Source organism: Psittacula echo, assembly GCF_963264785.1.
Source record: "Psittacula echo genome assembly, chromosome: 2".
Taxonomy (NCBI): domain Eukaryota; kingdom Metazoa; phylum Chordata; class Aves; order Psittaciformes; family Psittacidae; genus Psittacula; species Psittacula echo.
In genome coordinates this window covers 115,261,102-115,283,858 of record NC_137737.1, presented here as the reverse complement: position 1 = coordinate 115,283,858, position 22,757 = coordinate 115,261,102, and the positions used below count along the sequence as shown (strand labels likewise).

The following is a 22,757-nucleotide window of genomic DNA, read 5'->3' as shown; positions in this document are numbered from 1 at the left end:
TAGCAGCTGCAGCTCAGAAGGAGCTGCCCTGGCCCACAAGGTAACAGACAGCAAAATACAATGAGAAACTGATGCCCCTTAGGGGTGACTTCAGCAGATACAGAATCACAGAGTAGTCAGGGTTGGAAAGAACTGTAAGTTCATCTAGTTCTAACCCCCTGCTACAGGCACGCACGCCTCACACTAGACCATGTCATCCAAGGCTCTGTTCCATCTGGCCTTGAACACTGCTGCAGATGGAGCGTTTATCATTTTTTCAGGCAGCCTGTTCCAGTGCCTCACCACCCTCACAGTAAAGCACTTCCTTACACACTAAACAACAGCTCAGAAGCCTAGCTTGTGCTTTGCACGCTACCGTCCATCACTAGGTTTCAGACTTCTATTCTCCTCTAATTATACAGCTGTGGTTATGTGGTATTGTTACACTAATAAAAAACAAATAGCAAACAAAGGGGAAAACAAATACATTTCCCCCATGTTTCCACTTCAAAAGCATCGCTGCCAATCTTGCATAACAGCAGGAGACTTCCTTACTAACTTCCTGGTCATAAACCTTATTTATACAAATTACCGCAAGTGAGTATGTGCCATTCTGAAAGCGCCAGTAAATTCAGGTCTCAAGAAAAAGCTTGAGGCAAGACATGTGGACACAAGACTGTCAGACACAGAAGCCCCTGCAAGCGTTCAGGCTAGGAGCGAGTGTATTGCACTGTGCTGTACTTGGTGACTCTGGAAGACTTGCTCAGTGTGGCACTGGCCGGAGGCCCTTCTGCACTGAAGCCCGCCTGGTTAAGTGAGGAGTCTGTGATCAAGACATGGTCTTGCCCTCCCAGGCCAGCATCTGATGCCTGTTTGGCTCTGCTCTGCATCCCCAAGGCTGTTACCATGCTTTCATTCACCACCATGCTGCTCCCCCCTTCCCCAGCAGGGAATGGGATTGAGCCCTGCTCTGCAGCAGGCACGAGCACCCTCTCCCGCTCCCTCACCACGACATACTGCGAGTCAGGGAGATCCTGAACTGTCAGGGCTCCTGGGATGGCACCCTCTGATTTCACCATCCTCTCTGTAACCACCACGTTACTTTTGCATGGCAAATTGGGGATTTCCACCATACCCTTCAAGCTTGATGCAGGTGCCAGCACTCTCTCTGTTACCACTATGTTCTCCTTAAACTGAGGGTCTAGAAAGACAGTGGTCGAGCGGGCAGGAGCCCCTGCAGAATAGGACATTTCTGTCATGGTGAAATTGGTCTCAGAGTGAGCTGTGGGAAAGGGCTGGGCATCGTGCTGTTCAGAGCGGGATGCAAAGGTTGTTTCTGTGACCGCCTCCTTGGACAGGGTGTCTTCTCCTGCGTGCACTGGTGGGGCTGGCTGCAAGCGGCTGCCTGAAGCAAAGGCTTGTTCCAAGCTGGAAGCATTCTGCTGATCTAAGAACTGTGACTTTGAGTCATTAAGACTGAAACCTGACTCATTCCTGGAGCTACTGTCTTTCGTGTTGATGTGTCTGCCTATGCATATTTCTGCTAGAGTCTTAAATTTGTCTCCTAAATCATCAAGGAAGTGGTCATCAAGATCGCCCTCAATAAAGCTGCAGCAGCCGATGGAGCCGTGGGGGGAGCCTGACTCTCCCTGGGAATAAACCAGGAGACAGTCATTTGCAGCTTGGGTTTCATCTTCATCCGCAAAAGAGACAGCTTTCTACAGAGAGAAAACAAAAGCAAGCAGAAGTCCATTAATGTCAGCTCAAGACTTAATAAATCTGAAGATCAGGAATGCTTGGTCAAAGAGGTTACAAAACAAGGAAATTTAACTGAACCCGCAGAAACCATCAACCAAGTAAAGGCAGTACCTAAAAGTGCTTTTTGCTTTCCTGAAGTTAGTCTGAAACTGACAGTACATGTGATGGGAAGAAAAATCTGGGATTAAATGGAAAACTTAGGGTACTGTCACCATCTGCTGCTGTTCTTACCAGGAACTGTGCCATTTGTGATACTGCTCCATCTTCACGAAGCGATTGCTTTTATTTTGGTTCGGTGAGTGAACTTCAACCCTAACTAGGTGTTTGTGGGACAGTGCCAATACCATGCCCAAGAGTATCTTAACATTTAAACGCACATATAATGAGTACATGCTGACATGTTATCACCTGCCATGGCCCTTTTCACTAGCATAACCTGCTAGGATCACACCCAAGGAGCCCAAAAGCAAACAAACCACAAAGTTAAATGGCTCGATAAGTATGGGAACACAGTCCAGCACATAAATTTTTAGACTCTATGCAGGCCACTTTGGAATAAGGAGGTCTTACAGGTTCACACTATAGTTCTTCCAGGGCCAGCTCAGCCAAACAGCAGCATTCGCAATGGAGTTGCTGCCAGTGCTAGCCCAAGTATCTGTGTACATGCTTGCACAGCTCTAGTTTCAGGAGTGAAGACAGACAAATCCTCTGGGCCTGCTGAACCAGCTCTACCTAATACGGTTGCTGGCTTGTGCTCAGAACCACTTTTTTGCCACATCTGAAGTTTTAGAGTGCATATTAGCTCAGGCATTTGTGTAATGTGGCATATACCTAGACCCAAATTGACTCTGTATGTTTTTCTGCATTCGATCCCAGAAGTAGGCACATCACCCAAGATGCTCCTGCAAAGATCAGCACACATCTGAAACTATCTGGTTTGGTTACTTGTCTGGGTTCCCCTCTGAGAATCACAACCTGAGGTATTTTAGCTTCCTGAAAGTTTTAAAGACTACCTTTACTAAGCTCTGCTACAGGACTTCAGCAGGCAGCTATGCTTAAAGCATGCCTTAGTATCAGGAAGCACAACGAGCAGAAGGAAAATGGAAATGCTACTGTTGCATCTGTTCACTCAGAACACCAGTACCTAGAGCACTCAGGAGATACACAAGTGTCTTAAGCTCAAATCCTTCCCTGGTCTGAGGTGGTGACTCAAACCTACCTACTTCCCTGCAGAACCTCACCATAAGCCAGCTATAGGGTGTGAAGATGTTTTTGTTTGTACAGGTGATGGGCAATCTGTATGCTCCTCGGCACATGGAAATGAAACTTTCACTATAAGGAGCTCATCAGCATAAGGACTAATGATGTAGTTATACAAATAGGAATAGCTGCAGTGAGTAGGAATAGCCTATTGATCAATGGTTAGGTCACAAAAAAACCCAGAAGAAAGGGGATTGCAACATGTGCCTCATATGCTTCTGATGAATGGCCCTTTACACAGGCTGTTGGGCAGAGACAATTCCAGCACCACTTACTTCATCAGCTGCTTTGAAAATGCAGACCCACCCTCTCCTGTATGACATCTATGGCTTATCTGTCAAAGCAAAAACCTGCCTCATGATGAAGTTTGTAGCTGTGACTCAACGTGAGTCACAGATGCCTCCGAACAGGCCCGTTTAACACACTTAAATCCCTGAGATTTAGATCATGTAGTCTCTCTCATGACTTCTTCCTGGGCAAGGGGTGTTTGGTCATTGCTGAATACCCTGGATCTCATCCCCAGGTACCTCCCTCAAGAGGCTGTGAGAGACCTTATAAGCACCCAGTGCTACAAGACTGAGCACTATCATGCTCCAAGTCCCACATGTCAGCCTAATCTAAAAATCCTTAATGCCCCCAACTCCACATGCACACAATATTGGCCACTGTATCAGGACTCCTTATATATACACATACCTACTCATCTGTGTTTGTAATAATACAAACAGCATTTCACAATGGTAAGTGTCAATATCAAAATACTGTTATTTTGGGGTCATATGCTTACGTCATTGAAGTAGTCTCTTAAAAATTCTTCTTTCATGGCTCCTGTTGCTCCCACTGCAACTCCTCCTCCAGCCACCACTGTCTTGCCTTCTACACCTGCCATGCCTTCAGCCCCTCCAGCTGCCATGGCTCCATACTCAGCACCAGAAAGGAGATGTCTTTGCTCTTCCCATCTTTCCTTGGTAATAGTGTTGCAGTGCTCTCTTACATGAGAAGCAGAACTGCCTCCTCCTGCTGCACTTCCCTCTCCACTCATTCCTGCTGCCGCCGCTGCTGCTGTTACTGCTCCGCTGGTTGCTCCTCTGGAGTTCCCCAGTCCAGTGGGTGGGATGAAGCTTAGCACTGGCTACATGAATAACACAAATTAGAACGCGACATGAAAGCTGCGCTGTCTAGCGAGCACATGGAACTCACCAAACCAGCAGCGGGGCTGGGTGGGACCTGGGAGGATGCCGTTTTATGACTTGTTTGAATTCGCACTTAATACATGTTGCTGCAAAGAGTAAAAGGCTTCCTGAAACAGGGTGCAGCTTCCACAACTGCGTTCCCAAGGAGGATCATGGAAGTATTTCTATAGATCATTGTTTTCTTGAAAGGGTTGGGAATGAAAGCAGGCAAAATAACTCCAAACACTAAAAAAGGCTTGTGAAATTCCAGGGAGCTCAGCTTTTCCAAGAAAGACTCTGCCCAGCTTTCCTCAGACAGACTGGGGGAATGTGAGCTGCCTGCTGCTCCTATGGTGCTGCCAGGCCCTTCTTTTCTAGCAGTTTGGCTTCCCTGTTAATTGTCTTTAACAAGAATTTGGTGTGAGCACTGGCCCCAGGTCTTTTACCTTCTGTTTCTTTGTTATTGTGCAGAAGCATGCCAGTGTCATGCCCTTTTTCTGAAAACAGGATTTTGTAGCATAAAAACAAAGGGCAAACTTCTCTCGGCATTCACTGTTCCCTCTACTGATCTCCACTTTTTTCTGCCCCTTTTTTTTTTCTTTTTAATGAAGAATTTCCTCTGTTTAAGAAGGCAAATACATAGGGAAGTAATTTAAAATGCCGCCCAAAACTTTAAACTGCTGCTTTACCGTGCTCCCAAAGGGATGCAGAACATTCCAGGCTTCCAAATGCAAATGCTTCGCTCTTTACAGCATTGATGCTTTTCCCACACTCTTTATCTTCTATTAAGATACCATCAAGATTTCCTTGGTTGCTTTCCCTTTACTATTTAAAAGCTATGGTTGTTTCTTCTGAAGCTGCTGGTGGAATTCACTTTCCACCCATCCTTCACTGAGGCTCACAGGGTTAATTTTAATTAATGTTCATGTGTGGTTAAATTCTGCTGTACAGCTTTGAAACAGCAGCCTGTTACGTGGCAGAGGCGCTAGGAGCTGAACCGAACACTTGGATAGAAATCAAAGAGAGATGTTATTAGGGATACATGCCTTCTCCTCGGGAGCTGCTCCTTCGCTGTTCCACTGACGCAACATCGCTTCACTGTAGTCTGGAATTGCAGCAAATCCCTTTGCTCCTGAGCCACAGGGACACAGGAGCAGTAACAGTGGAACAACTATGGGGAAACAGAAGTTTGCCATTAACTATGTGATTACAGGGCCAAAGCATACTAATAAGCAGTACCAAAGTTTGGCCAGCTCCCATACCTAAATGTAATGAGCTAATGATCAGTATGAGGGCAGATAAAGACTGAAGACAGGTTCTCAGATATTCAAGGTATTTCCTAGAAACATATGGCAGGCTGGTTTCCTAAAGGGTAAACTGACAATTAACCTGTCAGGGCCTCAATCCTGCAGATGATCACACATGCGCACTGCTATACTTCTATAGATAATCTCATATACCAAGCCCTAAATATCACTGTACAACCTCAGCACTTCTAACTCCTCATGTTCTTTTACTGCTAGATAACGACATGGTGTCATGTAAATTCCTCCTCACCACTCCTATGACATGTCTAGAGTGTTGTCTGCGAAACTCAAAACAATCCAGTTTCAAGAGCACAGCACATTTGTGTGGCATGAACTTTGTTTTGCCACAGCTAGACTGCTACCAGTACAAGCAATAAATTATTGCCATTTTAAATGTATCACTGGTATACATGGCTATACCCTGACTACAAGCATTCTTCTTTTACTTTCAAGCTTCTATTTTGCCTCAAAGAGCAATGTCATATCCTGCTCAGAGCAAGGCACCAGATCAGGGTCTGCAGTGAGGGAGAGCGTAGAGAGTGCCACAGTTTGAGTGGGAAGAGATAGGCTTCACATGGAGATGTGTGGGAACACTGACAGGATTCCTTACTGCTTCTCCAACTGTTATTTACAGTGCCATAGACAAACATTGAAGTTGTACATATTAATTTTAAAATGCCCAGCTTGTAATCCTTTGAGGGCAAAATGCTGACGTTACCAAAATTGGCTGGGGCTTTGCCACGACTTCACACAGACTAGGAGTTTACACAGAGTATATATCAAGATGATGAAACCCAGGGGCTGGACTGTTTCTTTCCTGATACCTTGCAGACCACATTTACAGTTCTTGTGAGATAATATGAAAGGATTACTTACGCAGCAAAAGTAAAAACGCCAAGATGATCAGTGCAACTGCTCCTGGTCCCAGACCCACTGACTGAGCACCAATAAACTTCTCTCTGCATACGCCGTCATCCGCACATTTACAAACAGTCAGTTGCAGAGACTGTGTCTGAGCACAGCTCAAGCCTTGGTAATCCTTTATTAGGATGGGAACTTTAGTTCTGCCCAGCTTCAGGTTTTGTGGTACCAGCTGTATGCTGGTGCCTGAGGCAGAAGGGGGGAGTTAAAGAAAAAAAAAGACCAGAAATGAGTGGAGAAAAAGCTGATTCCTGTAAACTAAGGGAAATAAAACCTCCACAGCCTCCCAACAAGCCCCCTCTAGGTAAGTCCAGCCAATGCAATGGAATGAAGTTTGATCAGCTGCTGCTACAGCATATGTGCTCTGATCAACTAATTCATGCTGGCAACAAAGCAGCTGTCCTCACTTACAGTCTCAGAAAACTGTGAAGAGTTTCACACCACCAGAGTATTTATCATGGAAGACAGCCCAATTGCCTATATATGTCATGTCATCTGGATAGGCAGAGGCTGAATTCACAAAAAAACAGCTTCAGTCTTCAGGTTAATCTGCTGAGGCCATAGCCAGAGACCAGGGAGCCAACATACCACCTGCTCCTGTAGCCATGTCATGTCAAGGACACAACTAAGCAAGAGATGCCCACATGAATGAAAATAATAATTAAAAGTTAGAGCAACTGCAGCCAGTAACACAACCCTATCACCAAGCTCAATTTTAACAAAAAGCATCCTCAGTCACTGCATGCTTTTTGTGGAATGGCTTGATCCCAGCACTACTCATGAAATCCTGATTACCACATACGGGTCATCAAGCTAGGCAAAGATGGTCCAGCTGAGGGAAGGCAACAAGGTCCAGAAGACATGACTGTGCTTTTACAGCCATTAGAAAGAAGGAAGCAGAACACCAAGTTACGTGTCTTCATGACTGACTCTACATACAGGGCTTTTTGGTCTGGATCAGCCAAACTGTCAGTTTGACTGAAATTAACAAACTACAACAGTAGGACTCTAAAGAACTGAAAGTAATTAAAAATATATTTGCTTACCATTGCTGAATCCAATTATCCAGTTATTTGCTGTCCCTTCTGGCTCATCAATGATAGTAAAGCTGAAGGGATCACTGTTTGGGTAACCATCCAAATCATTAGCTGTAACATCAACTGATTTTGCATCTGAACACACAGTTTGCACAGGGTTCACAATAACTGGGCAGTTATCATTCTCATCTTTAACTTGAATAACGACTGTGCCGGTGACCGTTTTCTTGGAAAGATCTAAGATTTTAAAATATGAAAATTTACATTGATTTGAAAAGTGCAAAAACTTCAACTTAAAACGAAACAACCTTAATATTTTCCAAAACACAAACCCTGCTTAAGTAAGTTAAAAGAGCTCTCCCTGGAGCTTACGTATTTCATTCCTAATGTTAATACACATATTGACAAAATTTTTCTGCAGGCAAGCAGGTTTACTATTTTAACTTAAAAGAAAGTATTTCCTGTGTATGGTTACATAGTCACATGCAGATTATAAAGGGAGAATTCTGATTAGACACACAAGAAGTTCAGGGAGCTCTTACTTAGCATTCAAGAAAACTCAGGACTTTGAAGTCTGCTCATTAGTACACAGAGATAAAAGTAATTTCCACCTTGACAAAGGATGTTCCTATCAGACTTTGTCTTTGCAAAACTTGTTGTAAAAGTTCACCTTCATCTAGTCAACGGAGAGAAACAGGCACCTTGGGAACCCATTCCAAGTTTCACTCTGCTTCAGTGAGTTGCCCATATCTCTCCTCCAAATACAGAGCACTAGGAACCTAACTTTTAGGCAATTAAAGATAGAGAGGTTACACCCACTACAGTTGTAGAAAGGCAAACTAAACCCTAAATAAACCAGTTATCATGAAAACAAAACCCTCTCAACTTACCAGTAGTTACACCCAACATCGTGATAGTGTAGGTACCATTCACTACATGAGGCGATTCATAATCAAGTTCTTTAGCAAGCCGGATTTCACCTGTGACTGAGTCTATTGTGATCCAGTTTGCTGTATCTCTTCCCTTCATGTATCTGATTAAAATCACACATAAAGATGTACACATTTATAATGAGGATAACAACCATCAGTGTGAAAAGCAGCTTCACAGTATGCTTACTGTTTGTTTATAGCAGAGACCAAATCCCTAGGTTTAAGGTCTGATGCTCCTGACACTGAAATTTGTTTCAACTATAAACCTAAGGTTATAAACCTATCCTAAACGTTGAAACCTGTTTTTCTCTCTAGAGCCAGGATTTAGGTGTGGAGGCATTATAAAAAGTAGACTCAAGGAGCAAGGGGGGGGGAACCTGTACTGCTCGTCATCATCCTCTTGCCCTTCATTCGCAGCTCCCAGCAAAAGCTGAGCAGCAGCTGCCTGCGAGAGACTGTATTACAGTCATGCGGGAAAGGGGACCACTGTTGGGTATGAACCTCTGCTTGTGTGCACCATTTGTAAAAGCCATGGTGGTGGTTCAACTACCATAGTTGAAGAGCTATGACTCAAAAATCTAAGCACACAGAGACTTATTGACTTTACACCTTTTCTGTCTGATTGCTAGATGCTTCCGCTTCTTTCTTCCTAATGTTTCTGCAGACGATGAAATCAGATGAGTAAATCTACTCTCAAAAGTAGACAGGCACAGCAAACACAGCATGCAAGCACAGACAACTTCAGCCCAAACACTCATGTCCCACCATATGCAAGAAAACAAGTAGGATTTTCACATCAGCTGTTTTCTGCATAATAGAATACTGACAATGATGATAATATTGTTCTAGATGTGAATTACACATAATAGAAAATGACTGCCCTGGAGACATTGAAAGCCAGGCTGGATGTGGTTTTGGGCAACCTGATCTAACTGAAGATGTCCATGCTCACTACATGGGGGGTTGGACTAGGTGACATCTGAAGGTCCCTTCCAACCCAAACTATTCTATGATTCTATGACTGCCTTTGAAATTATTGCAGTTCAATATACAAGTTCTTACAGTAAGATACATTTTCTGACACACTTAGTTATGATGGTTATAAAAAGATTCTTACATAATTTGCTCACTTGGTTTTCCAGTGTCTTCATCATAGGCTTGATACTGTCCAATAACCTGTTTTATCTGCAGTTTCTCACTTGCTTCAATAATTTTTGTGCCACCAGGGAATACAGGGCCTTCCCGCACATTAATCACATTGATTTTGATTGGAATTGGTTGTGCTTTATAACTGTGTTTAATCGATTTGTGGAATTCTGCTTTGTTTGTAACAACAATGCCCAAGTTCAGGCTTTGTATGGCTTCATAATCCAGCTCCTAAAGCAGTAAAAAAACCAAAAAAAAACACACTCTGAATCTGACAGAATGTGGTATCTAGACAACATTCATACATTTAATATTTAAATAATGCTATTTAAATAATACTGATGGCTAACATGTTACCCTTAATGCATAATGCTTCAAGCTACTATAGTAGGAAGATTACTCTTGTTTTTAATGGATAGCACCATAGGTACGTCTTTATATTATTTAATTTAAACTAATTTAAGGTAGGTGTGATGAGTCTTACCCATATATTCTGTCTTTACTTCCAGGGCTCCATACTACCTGGCTTTTCCAATTTTAAATTTTTGGGATTTTTTTCCTTGTTGTTTTGTTCTGTCGGTTGTTTGTTTTTGTTTTTTAACCAATTAATTTACCTAATAATGCTTATCAATTATTTTTTACAATTATCAGTTTTCAGATAGGGGAACAGAGTGAAAAAAAGGGCGCTATGCTTCAATGCCTGTGGACTAAAGAGGAGTGAAATTCATAAAATGGAAATTTTGATGTATAGAAAATACTTTCATAATTTCAGTTTATGGAAATTCATAAAATAATCTGTAGCCCATGATTTATGGTATAGGTGTTGCCTGCAACATTATTTGTGGCCATTGGAAATACAGAACTTGAAACTGAGATCATCAAGGAGAGAAAATACACGGGAAAGTTTACAGTATAATTGTTAGCACTGTTGCCCAAACAACACAGAAAGTTTGGGGACTTCTGCCCTACTAGGTACATTTATTTGAGATCACACACAACGCTGGACAAAATCATTATTTTGCACAGAATTACTCAATACACCAACACAGAACATGCCAAAGGAGGAGAGTCTACTGTGCAAATTTACAGTTTACATACTGACTGAATATAAAAAATTTGTATGTCAACTTAAAGGCAATAAATTGTTCTAATAGTTAAAGAAGACTCTCTAAAGAATATACTAACCTTCACAACAGTCAAAACTCCTTCATTCGTTTGGGTATCTGTTACTATATGAAAAAAACCACCTTCATTGCCAGAAACAAATGAAAAGTTTGCCAGCCAGTTATCAGAAAACTCTTCATCTTTGTCAAATACTTTTATTCGTAGGATTTCCACATTTGCTCTGTTTTCTTCAATGCTTCCTTCAAACTGCAAATGAAAAATACTCTACTTTAAGAAGATGTCATTATTTACCTCATTTCACCAGTGCAAGAAAGTTTGCACAGCCTTGTATTAAGCAATGGGATACTGGCAAGTATAGCAACATGCCAAATACCGTGATAAATCTACTTACTGTGTTACTTTCAACCACAGGCAGGTTGTCATTGACATCCAAAATCTTGATTTCTAAAGAACACGTTGCAGCATTCCCACCCATTTCACCACCACGGTCTTTTGCTTCCACCACCAATGAATAGCTTCTTTGTGTCTGCCACAATAAGAAAACATGTTTAAACCAGGCACAAAAATTTCCTTAGCTGTATTATCACTATTACATTTTCATAATCCCTCTCATGGTCAATTATAACTCCTCTCTAGCCAGTAGTAAATCTCAAGCTCAACTACCTTGACAGGCTCTGCTGAGGCTTTGAAAAGGGTTTGGGACTATTGTGTATTCCTCACATGCAAGACTGCACTTAGGTGGCAAATGAAAGAAATTCAGGGATAGGACCGATGAAACCTGCAGTCAGGACTAGAGGCAGAGATGTCTTCAGCTGCAGAGCTAACGTCCAGATCACCATCTGCTGGCCAGTCAAAATTCATGCAAGTTCAGATGAAGTTGCTCATAACATGTGGCCTTCAATGTTGTCTCACAGCAGTGATCATCCTAATTATTTGTAGCTCAATTTGCATAGCAGGCTACAAAAACTCTAGATGCAATCAGCAGCTTTGCAGATGGTGATCTGGGCTGTCTTTGCCAAGTGCTCTCCTGCAGGAAGAAACCACCTCTTGCTTCATGTAACTGCTGCCCTGGCTGTACGGGAGACAGAAAGCAATGGTCATTGGGGCTGGCAATATGCCAGGAAGGTGACAGAAGGAGTACAACCTTCATTTCATCACACGCACCACTCCCTAATTCCTGAAAAACACAAATCAACCGGACAAGGCTTTAATCCAAGGGAGGTGAAAGAAGGCAAGAGGGCCAGTTCTTCACTTCAGCAGGCAGGGCTGAAGGTGGCAAGAGAGGCATTTGAAGACTGCTGTTAACAGATTAAAAATGGGAGGGTTTTTTTACCTCTCTGTCAAGGTTTATTTTTGCTACTCGAACCACGCCAGTATCCTTATCCATACTGAATGCAGCACTAGGGCTTTGGGAAACAATCCTGAAAGCAATTTTGGAATTTAGGTTATTTGGCTCATCTGCATCTGTGGCGTTTATCCTTAGTACAATCGTACCTGGAAAAAAACAAACAAAATACAGTATTTGTTTATACTGCCATGCACTGTGAAGTATTTTTATTTTCAAGATGTGCAATTGCAAGATTGTCAAGATGGACTGCATGATTTTCTGATGCTCTTCCCTTATTTATTTAATGGAGGTGAAGAAGCATTCCTAAAATCCAAAAGTACATATGTTAAAAAAGTATACCCTTTTAAGCAAACAAAAGGATTGTATCCACACATCTGTGACTCACAGAATTCAGTACACCAGATTTAAACAACAGGCTGGATTCTCTCCAAAATTCTGACAGAAAACTGTAGATATACAGAGAAGAAAGAAAATGTTTTTGAACAAGCAGCTACATCTCCCTCGCACACTGTTCTGAAGGGAGCACTACTGACTCCTCTACCTGAGTGTTATTAAAACAACTGCTCTGTACTGATGCCTTCCAGTAACTTCATTCAAAATACATGGTGGCTCCACAATGCAATCCTTTGGGAAAGGGTGTGTACCTTAGTGTCCAGTGCCCAAGTTTGAACAGTAGCTGGAATTCAGATAAAGGGCAATTACTTTATGGCTGCTACTGACTTGAAGAGAGCTAAGGGAACTCAATACCTCAGGCAAGTGTATGGTCAAGAATTTGGGTTTTTTTCAGATTACCATGTTCACTGTGTCCATTTTAATGTCAGGTATTTATTAAATTGGTTTATTCTGGGTTTTCTTATCTCCTGGGAAGTAATCTGTTGCTCTTATACCTACTGACATCAATAGGAAAACAGCCACTAACTCATTCTTTGAAGGTTAGGTCACAGCCATATGCACTTAACAGTGAAGTACCTGTTCAGACAATAGATAAAGCAGGGCTTTCCAGGAGCATGTCAGAGTAGAGTCCCTCTCAAATCAGCTGCAATTGCTATGAAAAAGGGCAGACTGCATTTCTCATGAAACTGCTGCTGAAGGACTCTGGTTCCTGGATTTGCAGTAACTTTGATACCAAACCAAAGACATCATAAGAGAAAATTTTCTCTGTTGTCTTTACGTGGATGCTTTCCCCTAGTCACACCACACAGCTTAGCCGTGAATAAAAACTTGAATTCACACATGGATAACCTCGCCTATGCAAGCAAGAGAATATATCCTTGTCATTGCAGATGCGCTGCTGAAAAGAGCATATTCAACTTGCACCCTTGTATGTGTTGGAAAAAGCTGAATGAAAAAACCAATTCTTAAAATATTGTTACCTGTTTCACTTAATTCTTCAACTGAACCAACAAAAACTTCATGGGAAAACACTGGAAAATTGTCATTTATATCCACAATTTTAATTGGGAGGTCTATTGGCTCTTCTAGTTTTGCTCCAGTTTTATCCAGTGCATGACCTCTGAGCTGAAATAATACAGACAGAAATAATAAGCAAATCCAGTAGGTGACTGTACTATATATAAATACATATGTGAAATAAATATATATCTCTATAAATCTAAGCATTATATAAGCATATATAATATGCTTATAAGTATCAGCATGTGTACAGAGACAAGTATTCAGGAACATTAAAACTAACTGAAGCAAACAAATCCAAACAAAACAAATAAAAATGGATAGGAGGACACCTATAAGGAAAAAGTTACTACTCAACTTACAAGCAGCATTGGAGTCTTTTCTCTGTCAACCCTTCCTGTTATGTTCAGGTCTCCAGTCTTCCCGTTAATAACAAATAATCCGTAAGGGGGTTCTGTTACTCCTTGACCAGATATAGTGTAAGTTACCACTATCCCTGTATCTTCAAGATCAGAATGTATCTAGCAGGAATATAACAGATTAAACAGCATAAGTAAATAAAACCACATTTAAAAATTCGAAGAAAATACTGTTGCTATTTTTGTAAATAACAAACAATAATAAGCATTAAACACATTTCCCTGCACATCTTTGAACGTGGAGATGTTGAGATGAATGCAGGAAGAGCTGCATGTTCTGTTTGAGGATCTGCCGCAGGGAGATGAGGAACATGATAGTCAGTGCAGGAGTTGGGAACCATGGAGTGGAGAGGTTTGTGGGACAAGAAAAATGGAACTGCTTGTACAAACAGAGTGGGATAGGATGCAAGTGCAAGGAAAGGCTGGAAAACCACTGTGATAAGATGAAAATCTGAAATCAGGGAAGAAGAAGGAAACTGACCAAGCAGATGGGAGTAAACAAAATGTGGAGAAAGATTAAGGGGAAAAAAGAGTCTTGAACAATAAGTTCAGCAGGAGAAATTGAAGTTACTTGGGCAAAACCTGAAAATAATATATAACTATTTTAAAGGCAGGTTGGACCTAAGCTAGTGAGTATGCCCAGGACTGGAGGAAGTGATGGTGTAGAGGAAGAAAGGTGAGACCTAGAGAGGAACAGGTAGAAGAGGCTGTATAGACTAGAGATTATACTCTTCCTCTCCCCTGCTGTCACCAAGTACCTGAAACATCTGGAAAGGGAGGTGTGCACTGTACCAGCATCACCATCAAGGGGCAGCCCAAGCAGAGGGTAAGAGCCTACTACCATCAGCAGTTACTTTATATGCTGAAGGTGTGGTACTTTATAACGGGTGTGGTGAATTCAGCTTCCAACACTAGTGCTGAACCAAATGCATATCACTCTTGCACAAAGGATAACACTTTGGTTACATTTACCTCTGTTTCCTAAAAAAACTAGGCATACATAATCATGCTCCATTCTGCCGAATCACTACCAGCAGTTTTGGGGCCCATTTGCCAAGTTCAACTATGGGGATGATGGAGTAAAATAGCTCAAAGATACTGCATTCTGCAAAGTTTGATAAAAACTCATATTTAGGAAAGGATGCAAGACTGAGCCAAATTGGGCTGCAAAAGTAACTCATTTGCTGAAGGAAGAAAACAGAAGGAAATGTGCCAATCTTCAACTGACATTCAATAGACCTTTAAAATTAAATAAACATTTGCGCATATGTTTATGGAAGCCACACCCTTATTTCACTTTTTGTCTCTATTTTTATGTGTATTCTGCATCTATCTATTTTCTGGGCTTACTCTAGCAATCGGATTCTTATAGGAATTGTCTTCCTCTTCCCGTATGAAAGCCGGAGGGACTGTCCATTCTCGTTTCTGTCTGACTAGGCTGTTGTGATGAGACAACATGCCACTCTTGCCATTTTGATTATAAACCTGTGAAGAAACAAGGTTGAATGTCAGCATTACACTTAGCCATTTCAGGTGAATGCTTTATTGCTGCTGTAGCCTAAACTTCTGAATAGCTTTTGCTCTTTCAATAGCTAGTAACTTCAAAATCATGGAGCAGCATTAGCCTTCTGAGCCACAATCTAAGAGCTATACACTCCTTGAGTTGTTTGAAGAGGAGAACTATATTAGCCTTTTCATCAAGGCACAATCAGGTAAGACAGGCTTGAAGTATATCAGCAAGTTCCCATGACTAGGGGTTGGTGAAAATACACCTGTTCTGGAAGACTTAAATGCTTGTCATCAGATGTGGGAAGATGTTTGGCACTAAGGCTGTTTTGAACCACCATTTCTGCCTTTTTACTCGGTTTACCATCCCACCAATACTGCTTCTTACTCAATCTTCTCTCCAAAACAGAATACATGAAACATCCACTCAACCCATCCACTGTCTGCTTTCTGCTTTCCTTGCTCAACTACTCCTCATTCTTACTCTGTATTACACCCTTCATCCTTCTGTCCAGCTTAGTCCCTACTGTGCCTGCTGACTTCCAGATTAACACCTGGAAATGTTTCCACTTAACATCTTCCATAAAATAGTAGTTGATTTACACAGAGTTAAAAAGAGATATCTGCAAACTTTATTTTAGGGGAAGTTTCTCAAAGTTGAAGACCACCTAGTTTGATGGATGTACAAATCTATTAACTTACATTTTGCCTTTAATTTCATTAGTCATTACACAGCTTTCATCGTTTCAGAAAATGGTAAAACTCCATATATTTATCAACTGAAATAAGTTACACCTTTGACACTTTGCTCAGAGAACCATTTTTCAGGCACTCATAAAGAAAAGCATTTTTCCATTATTCCCTACCTTCACATAGAGTCCATTTCCATAATTCAAACAGATCTGCAATAGAAGTTATGATAATCATTATTAATTCTATGTCACTTTAGCAATATTAAAACTTAACCTGACGTGACCTCCCTCGAAAGAACAGCAAAGCCATAAGGAAAGGGGCATCTGACCGATACAAATTTTTACTATTTACCCATAACAGCTTCCAAAAATTTATCCATAATCATTCACATTAAAAACATACACTATAATTATATAATTAAAGTTTTGTCCTTTTTTTTCCCAGCAGGAAAAAGTTATTAAACAATTAATAGCAGGAAACACATAATAAGTAATTAATATTTGTTTTTTCAACAAATCCAGACTTTATAATAGTGCTGAATAGTGCTTCACTATTCCAAAACGTCAGGAATTTTTTACTGATTAAAGTAAGCACTGGTTGCCAGCAAGACTCTGGAGAAGCTCCCCCTTCTGGGCAAACTCTGGATTAGACATGCTGCGGTGGGCTACCAACCCCACCAGAGAACAAAACTGGTTAAATACGGCTTAAAAGCAAGGACTAATTAAAACATCTGCTGATGTATACATGACAGAAGCAGCTCTCTGCTTTGCACCTTGCTGAGAAGATAAATGGCATACATACATCCCTTACTTAAAGATGGGTATCTAGCAAGCAAATCACGCTTGCTCTGACAAAAATCTTACGTACCAGCATTCAATATTGGCACTGTCAATCTCGTAGTGCACCAGGATAGCTCAGGACAGCTATGCATGCCCTTAAACACCCCAGCTAGGTGCCTCACCCTGGCTGGAAAGAACTGAAGCCTCAGTTAAACTACCAGAGACCCTGTGTTTACCTCTGCTCTCCAGGAGCCAAAGATTGTGCAAGTAACAAACCCCAGGGCAAAACTTACAGTGCAAAACCAAGCACTGGGAAACAATAACATCAAAAATTAGGTTATTAGAACACTTGAAACCAACAAATAAAACTTGAGCTTTGTATAGGTACAGAATACAGTTATCCTTCTCCAAAACTATCACATCTACCTACCTTTCACTACTCTGATTGGTTCTTTTTTAATACTAATGCCTATGGCAAAGCAAGCTCAGAAAAGGTGAATTCCTACTGAAAAGTCAGGGATTGTTTCTATATATTCTCTTTAACTGGTTTCTGGACTGTTGACTGGGCTCTCTCCCTATTCATCCCTCTGACTCAGCCTTGATTGCTGAATTGATGATGGCTTCTTTTTTCTCCTGAGATGTTATCTCTTTCCCACACAAAGCAGCAATGCAGTGGACAGGGTTGAGCAATGTAGCAGGCTGTTTCGACTTGTACAACACAACTCTTTTCCAAATGGTTATTTTCCCAATATGCATATTCTGAAGACAAAAATCAGCAAGCCCTAAGTCTCTCACAGATACGCACTGTGAGGGCTGCAGGATCTTACACCTTAGACTAAGTTGTTTTCATGAATATTTGTAGTCTTATTTGGTTTTATTAGTTATAATAAATTTAAAAAACTTATTTCTATGATTAATGAGATTGTACCAGCAAGAGTGACAGGAGAATTTTGTTTCCTAGAAAAGGTTTTCCAACAGAAGCTGCATCTCTTTCAGAAGGCAAATAGTTGTCAAGATGTTATTGTGAACATCCTTCCTTGCTTGTCCTTACTGATAAACTGAAGGGAAAAGTGTTTCTGATTCAATACCGTATGGAAACAAGAGGCACAAAGTGAGAATTTTCCTTGTACCGGAAACCTGAGAAATGCAGTATAAGCAAAAGCATCTGAAGTTCAGGAATAAGCAGGTCTTCCACTGAGATGCAGATGAAGCATAGAAAATCCCATTAGTCATTATAAACAGAAAGTTTTTCATTAAGATAACTAAAAGTAAAAATCAGTTTGTCTGCTTAGTAGCAAAGCAGCTGCAAAACATTGTTTTATTGCTAAGACAGTAAAAAATACTTTTGCTCTTGTATTTCTTTCACCTATAGGCCACAGGTAATCTCATAAGGGACTTCTAAGGTATCTACAAAAGGTGTTTAAGAATGGCAATTTTACTTGAGATGCATAAATACATGTGGAACAAAGATATAAAGGAATCATGCATTTATATTGAAAATTTTAAAGGTTCCAAAAATTAAAAAGGGGAAAAGCACTTTTCAATGACACTTCCTTCAAGGAAAAGTGAAAAGTCACATATCCAACAGGCATTGAATTCTGAATTTTCCCTTTTTTTTAATATCTTAGAGCTGCCTTCTACTAACTGGCTTAATAAGAAAGCCCTGTCATTTGACGTGGATCACAGCCTTGGCACAAAAATTAGACATCTGTTGATGACATCCACTGATGACACAGAACTGAGAAGGCATTGTCAAAGTGTCTGACTGGGTGGTTACAGAAAACAAGGTGGAAAACCTAAGGCCTGAAGTAATAAAAATGGAATGAGACACTACAGGAAAGCAACAGGAGTAGGCAAGAGAGAGGAGAAAGAAGGGAGTGACTGCCACATATATCAATTCTGCTCTTGCCCAAATCCACGTCCATGTATAGTCAGGACATGACTAAAGGACAGACTTTGAACACACAGCTTAGTTTTATACTTAAAAGATAACAACTGAGTAAGCAAGAAGGAATGTGTCTGCATTTGCTACACTATGTATAGCATAGTGTGTGATATCCCTGCCCATGGCAGGGGAGTTGGAACTAGATGATCTTGAGTTCCTTTCCAACCCTAACCATTTGATGATTCTATGAACAGTAAGTCCTAGAAACATGGTCATTCACATATGCTGTGTCAGGAGATTTGGATCTCACACCTCCTCTGAGTCAGTTTAGTGTTGAAGACAATGGGCAAGTGAAGATCTTCCACACTTAGAGACAAAGGCTGAAGGGACAATCCAAGGTTATCTGCTAGTCCATCTTCTGGCCCTGAGGCAGGTGAACTACACCTAAGTGCTTCCTGACAACTGTTTATAACCTGTTCTTAAAACAGAGGGATGGAGGCCTCACAGTCTCACTAGCTAACCTAAGGCAGTGCCTAGATTGTCTTACAGATGGAAAGTCTATTTCAATTTTTACCCTCATTTTATTATCCTAATTTTTAGCTCTTTACAATTTGATCATATTGCTGTTTGGATGAGATCCTGTTTCAGATTAAGGCATAGCAATCTGCATGCCTAAATGAATGCTAAGTACCTAAACTTCTGTTATAATTAACAGAAATATAGCCAATGCAGACAAACAGCAGTTCAACTTGCCCCAAAGCCAGCCCACATCTATTTCTCTCTGGGCTCCACTGACTGTAGCTATGTCTAGTTTGTAAACCAAACACATGAGGAGTTGTAGAGCAAAGCAGTTGCTGCTGAGAACGCAATACTACAGACCCATGTTTTGTGGTATCTACCTCAGATTAGAATTAGCCTGGTCCTACAGACCAAACACCCACGAGCAGGCGGATGCATCTCTCAGCAGTTTCACCCAAGAGGGATCAGATTCACACACTCTGAAGATTTGCTTTGAAAGCACAATTTGATCCAACCACATAGGTGCATTCTGCATCCACTGCACCTCCATTTACCATGAAAGAAACTCAAACACCTATACCGAAATGTCTTAGCCTCAAACCACACTTCCCTCTTTGCCACATTAATAATGCCCTCATTGAACAGTATAGTTCCCTTTTCTTCACAATTACCATTCATATATCCAAAAACTTACCATGCATCTTACCCACTTTCTTTTCTCAGTACCCAGATCATTAATCTCACTTTAGGAATCATAAAACAGGACTACCCAAACTTAGGTCGCATTTTTTGCCTTCCTCTAGTCTCCCCTGGGTGGATTCACTTTATTCTGAAGTCTGGTGTCCAAAATAATACACAATTTTAGTTCAACTGGATGGATAAAATACTAGACCTTATGTATTTCTAATCTGATTTCATATCTCACCATAGTGCTGGTTTCCCCTTCCTCCCCCCACTTTTGGAACAATATTAAGTTGTTGAATCAGTGCATAGATGCTTGTAAATACTTTTACCATGTGTCAACATGTTACTGGCGATAGAAGTGAGGCTGCTTGGAATCATCTCACCTTTGTTCTTTCTAAAACTAAGGTTCATGTTGGCTTATTTGGTTATTTTTTTTTATTTAACTTGTTTGTATGAATTTTGAAAGTAAATTGCTACTGGCTCTGATATTACAATAGTGATCTAATGGATTCTGGACTGAATTTCATCATACCCTGCCTGATACTCCAAACATCAAGGAAGCACAATCTAAGAAGATGTTCAGAGAATTAAAATCAATTTTGTTACTCGCATAGTAAGATTCATAAATCTCTGTCAACTGTTCACTGAAACACAGGAAGTGTTCTAACATTTCCTCTCTAGAAGACGTGACGTCCATCCCCTTCAGAAATGATCGGGAAGCCTCTCAGTCTAATAATCCTCAACAGCCATGCCCATGGCGCTGGGAGCGCACCTGGACACACGCCAGGTACAGCCCAACCCTATGTGTGCACTACACTATCGTCCGGCACGCCCAGACACACCCGGAAAAGGGTTGAAGGCAGGGACCTTGGGAAAGCAGTTTTCAATGCTTCTAAGGTAGAAGATGCCTGGGGAAGACAGTACTTCCTGAGGCTGGTTTTGTCTTTCAGTAGTTCCTTAAGGTTTTGAAGTTATCAGTGCTATCTTTGCATGTCGTAAGATATAAATGACCCTAATTCGATGCTCTCAAACAGGCAACCAGACCCTCTGCCACAAGAATGGCTTTGTTCAGATTACAGAAAAAAATACCCAGCAAACCAAAAAGGCAAAGTCCAACAGCACCTTTCTCCTGACATCAACCAAGGCAGCTTGATTTGCTCTAATATTCCACCCAGGAATGAGACATTTAAGCACCAAAACAACTTCGTTCTTAGTATACTGTACCCTGCCCCAGCTTTAGCTGAAACTGAGGATGGTGAGGATTCAGGAAAACAATTTTTCTCTTCAGGCAAAACCAACAGCATCCCGAGCAAGTGCAAGCCCACCAGAACAGGCAATGGTGTGGCTTCAGGTATTACAGAAAGAATTAGTGGTAAGTTCTGTACAAGTAGCACTCTGCATGTTTCCCACTGGTCTTTTGGGCAAAACGAGGGTAAAACATTTTCCAACCAATTCGTAACTCCCAACGTACTGCAAAGACCAGGGTTAACTGCTGCCAGACAACTTGTGGCCAACCACAAGTCTACATCAGTTATGGATCAGCTGGGACAACAGGTCTCCAGCTAACAACTCTGATTTTGCAGGATATCAAGCTCCAGAAGCAAGGTCCTGACGCACAGCAGCTGCCAACCTGACCATGCAATATGCCGTCCCTGAAACCTGCCCAGCTTCCCAGAGCAGCCCGTGGCCTGGCCTCCACCCTCACCTTCATCTGAGCCGCGGTAGCCTAACTTCTGCAGGCATTTTGCCAGCCTGGAAAGGTGAAGAACTAAAGAACAACGCCACGGACATAAAGTAGAGCTCCCTAAAGCATCTAGAATCAGATAGAAGCCACCAGTCCAAATCAAACAAACCAGGTGTTTTGCTCTTAGTTTGTTATGAAATGCAGCTTGCTTTTAGCATGAAAAGGTATTTCACAGGATGCAAAGTCTGAAGGCTGATGGCTAAAGAGGACAGGGAAGGACAAAGCCTGCAGTGTCTTGGATTATAAAGAATTTGGTGTAATTTCTGTAAGGCAATAAGGAATTCTATTAAATTCAACTTTACGACCCATTTTGCCTTATGGCACTTTCTTCACTAAGGTAACGCCATCTATTAACAGAGATAATACGTTAGGCATGAAGACGGAAACAATACAAACTCCTCACTGCGTTTCCGTTCTTCCTGGTGTCTCGAAAAACCCCACCCATTCCAGGCACCGTTCGCACCGGGTTTTTCTACCTTTGCCTGCTTTCGGACAGCAAATAACGATCACTTTTCTCTACTTTCCAAAGCAACGGAGAAAACCCGTTCCCAGCCCCAAGCAGCCGACGGCGGGCCGACTGACGACCCCCTACGGGCAGAGCTCTGCCTCGCGGCGCCGGGCGGTGCCGGTGCCGCTCCCTGCGCAGCACCTCCCGTCTGCCCTCGGTCCCCGGACTCACCAGCAGCGCCAACAGCAGCGCCGCCACGGCGGGGTCCCGCAACATGGCCGCCGTGTCCTCCGCGTTCTGTTCGGGACCGGGTCAGCTCCGCGGGAGCCCCACGGGTGGAAATGGAGGCGGCCCGTCGAGGGGGGAACAAGTAGCCGCGGGTGGGCGGAGTGTGCCGAGCAGTGCCGCGCCGGGAGGGGGCAGGTGGTGCCTGGCCCGCCCCGGCCCCGCCCGCCTCGACTTGACCGCGGTGGGAGCCCCCATCCACCGCCCCACCGAGCTCCGCCCGCGGGTGCCTTCGGGGGTGCTAAGGGCAGAGGTGGTGCGGTTCCGGAGTTCCGGCGGGGCTCTCCAAGTTTGGGTTTTATTTCCCCTCCCCCAAGAAAAGCGAGCTGCAGCGAGAAGGAAGCAAACAAAGCAACTGTGCCATCCGACCGATGTAGCAAGGAGTTACTGATGGGGG

General features: G+C 42.1%; 1 protein-coding gene across 1 annotated transcript; it reads right to left on the bottom strand.

Moving 5' to 3' along the window:
- Window positions 1-689: 689 nt before the first annotated feature.
- Window positions 690-22,351, bottom strand: DSG2 (desmoglein 2; the record flags this gene model as incomplete). Its single annotated transcript, XM_080609700.1, has 15 exons — window positions 690-1,697; window positions 3,785-4,125; window positions 5,212-5,340; window positions 6,353-6,583; window positions 7,444-7,671; window positions 8,325-8,467; window positions 9,484-9,743; window positions 10,698-10,883; window positions 11,029-11,163; window positions 11,971-12,131; window positions 13,359-13,503; window positions 13,761-13,919; window positions 15,168-15,302; window positions 16,190-16,225; window positions 22,307-22,351. 15 exons carry the CDS (start codon window positions 22,349-22,351, stop codon window positions 690-692), a joined length of 3,342 nt encoding a protein of 1,113 aa, XP_080465826.1.
- Window positions 22,352-22,757: the final 406 nt, after the last annotated feature.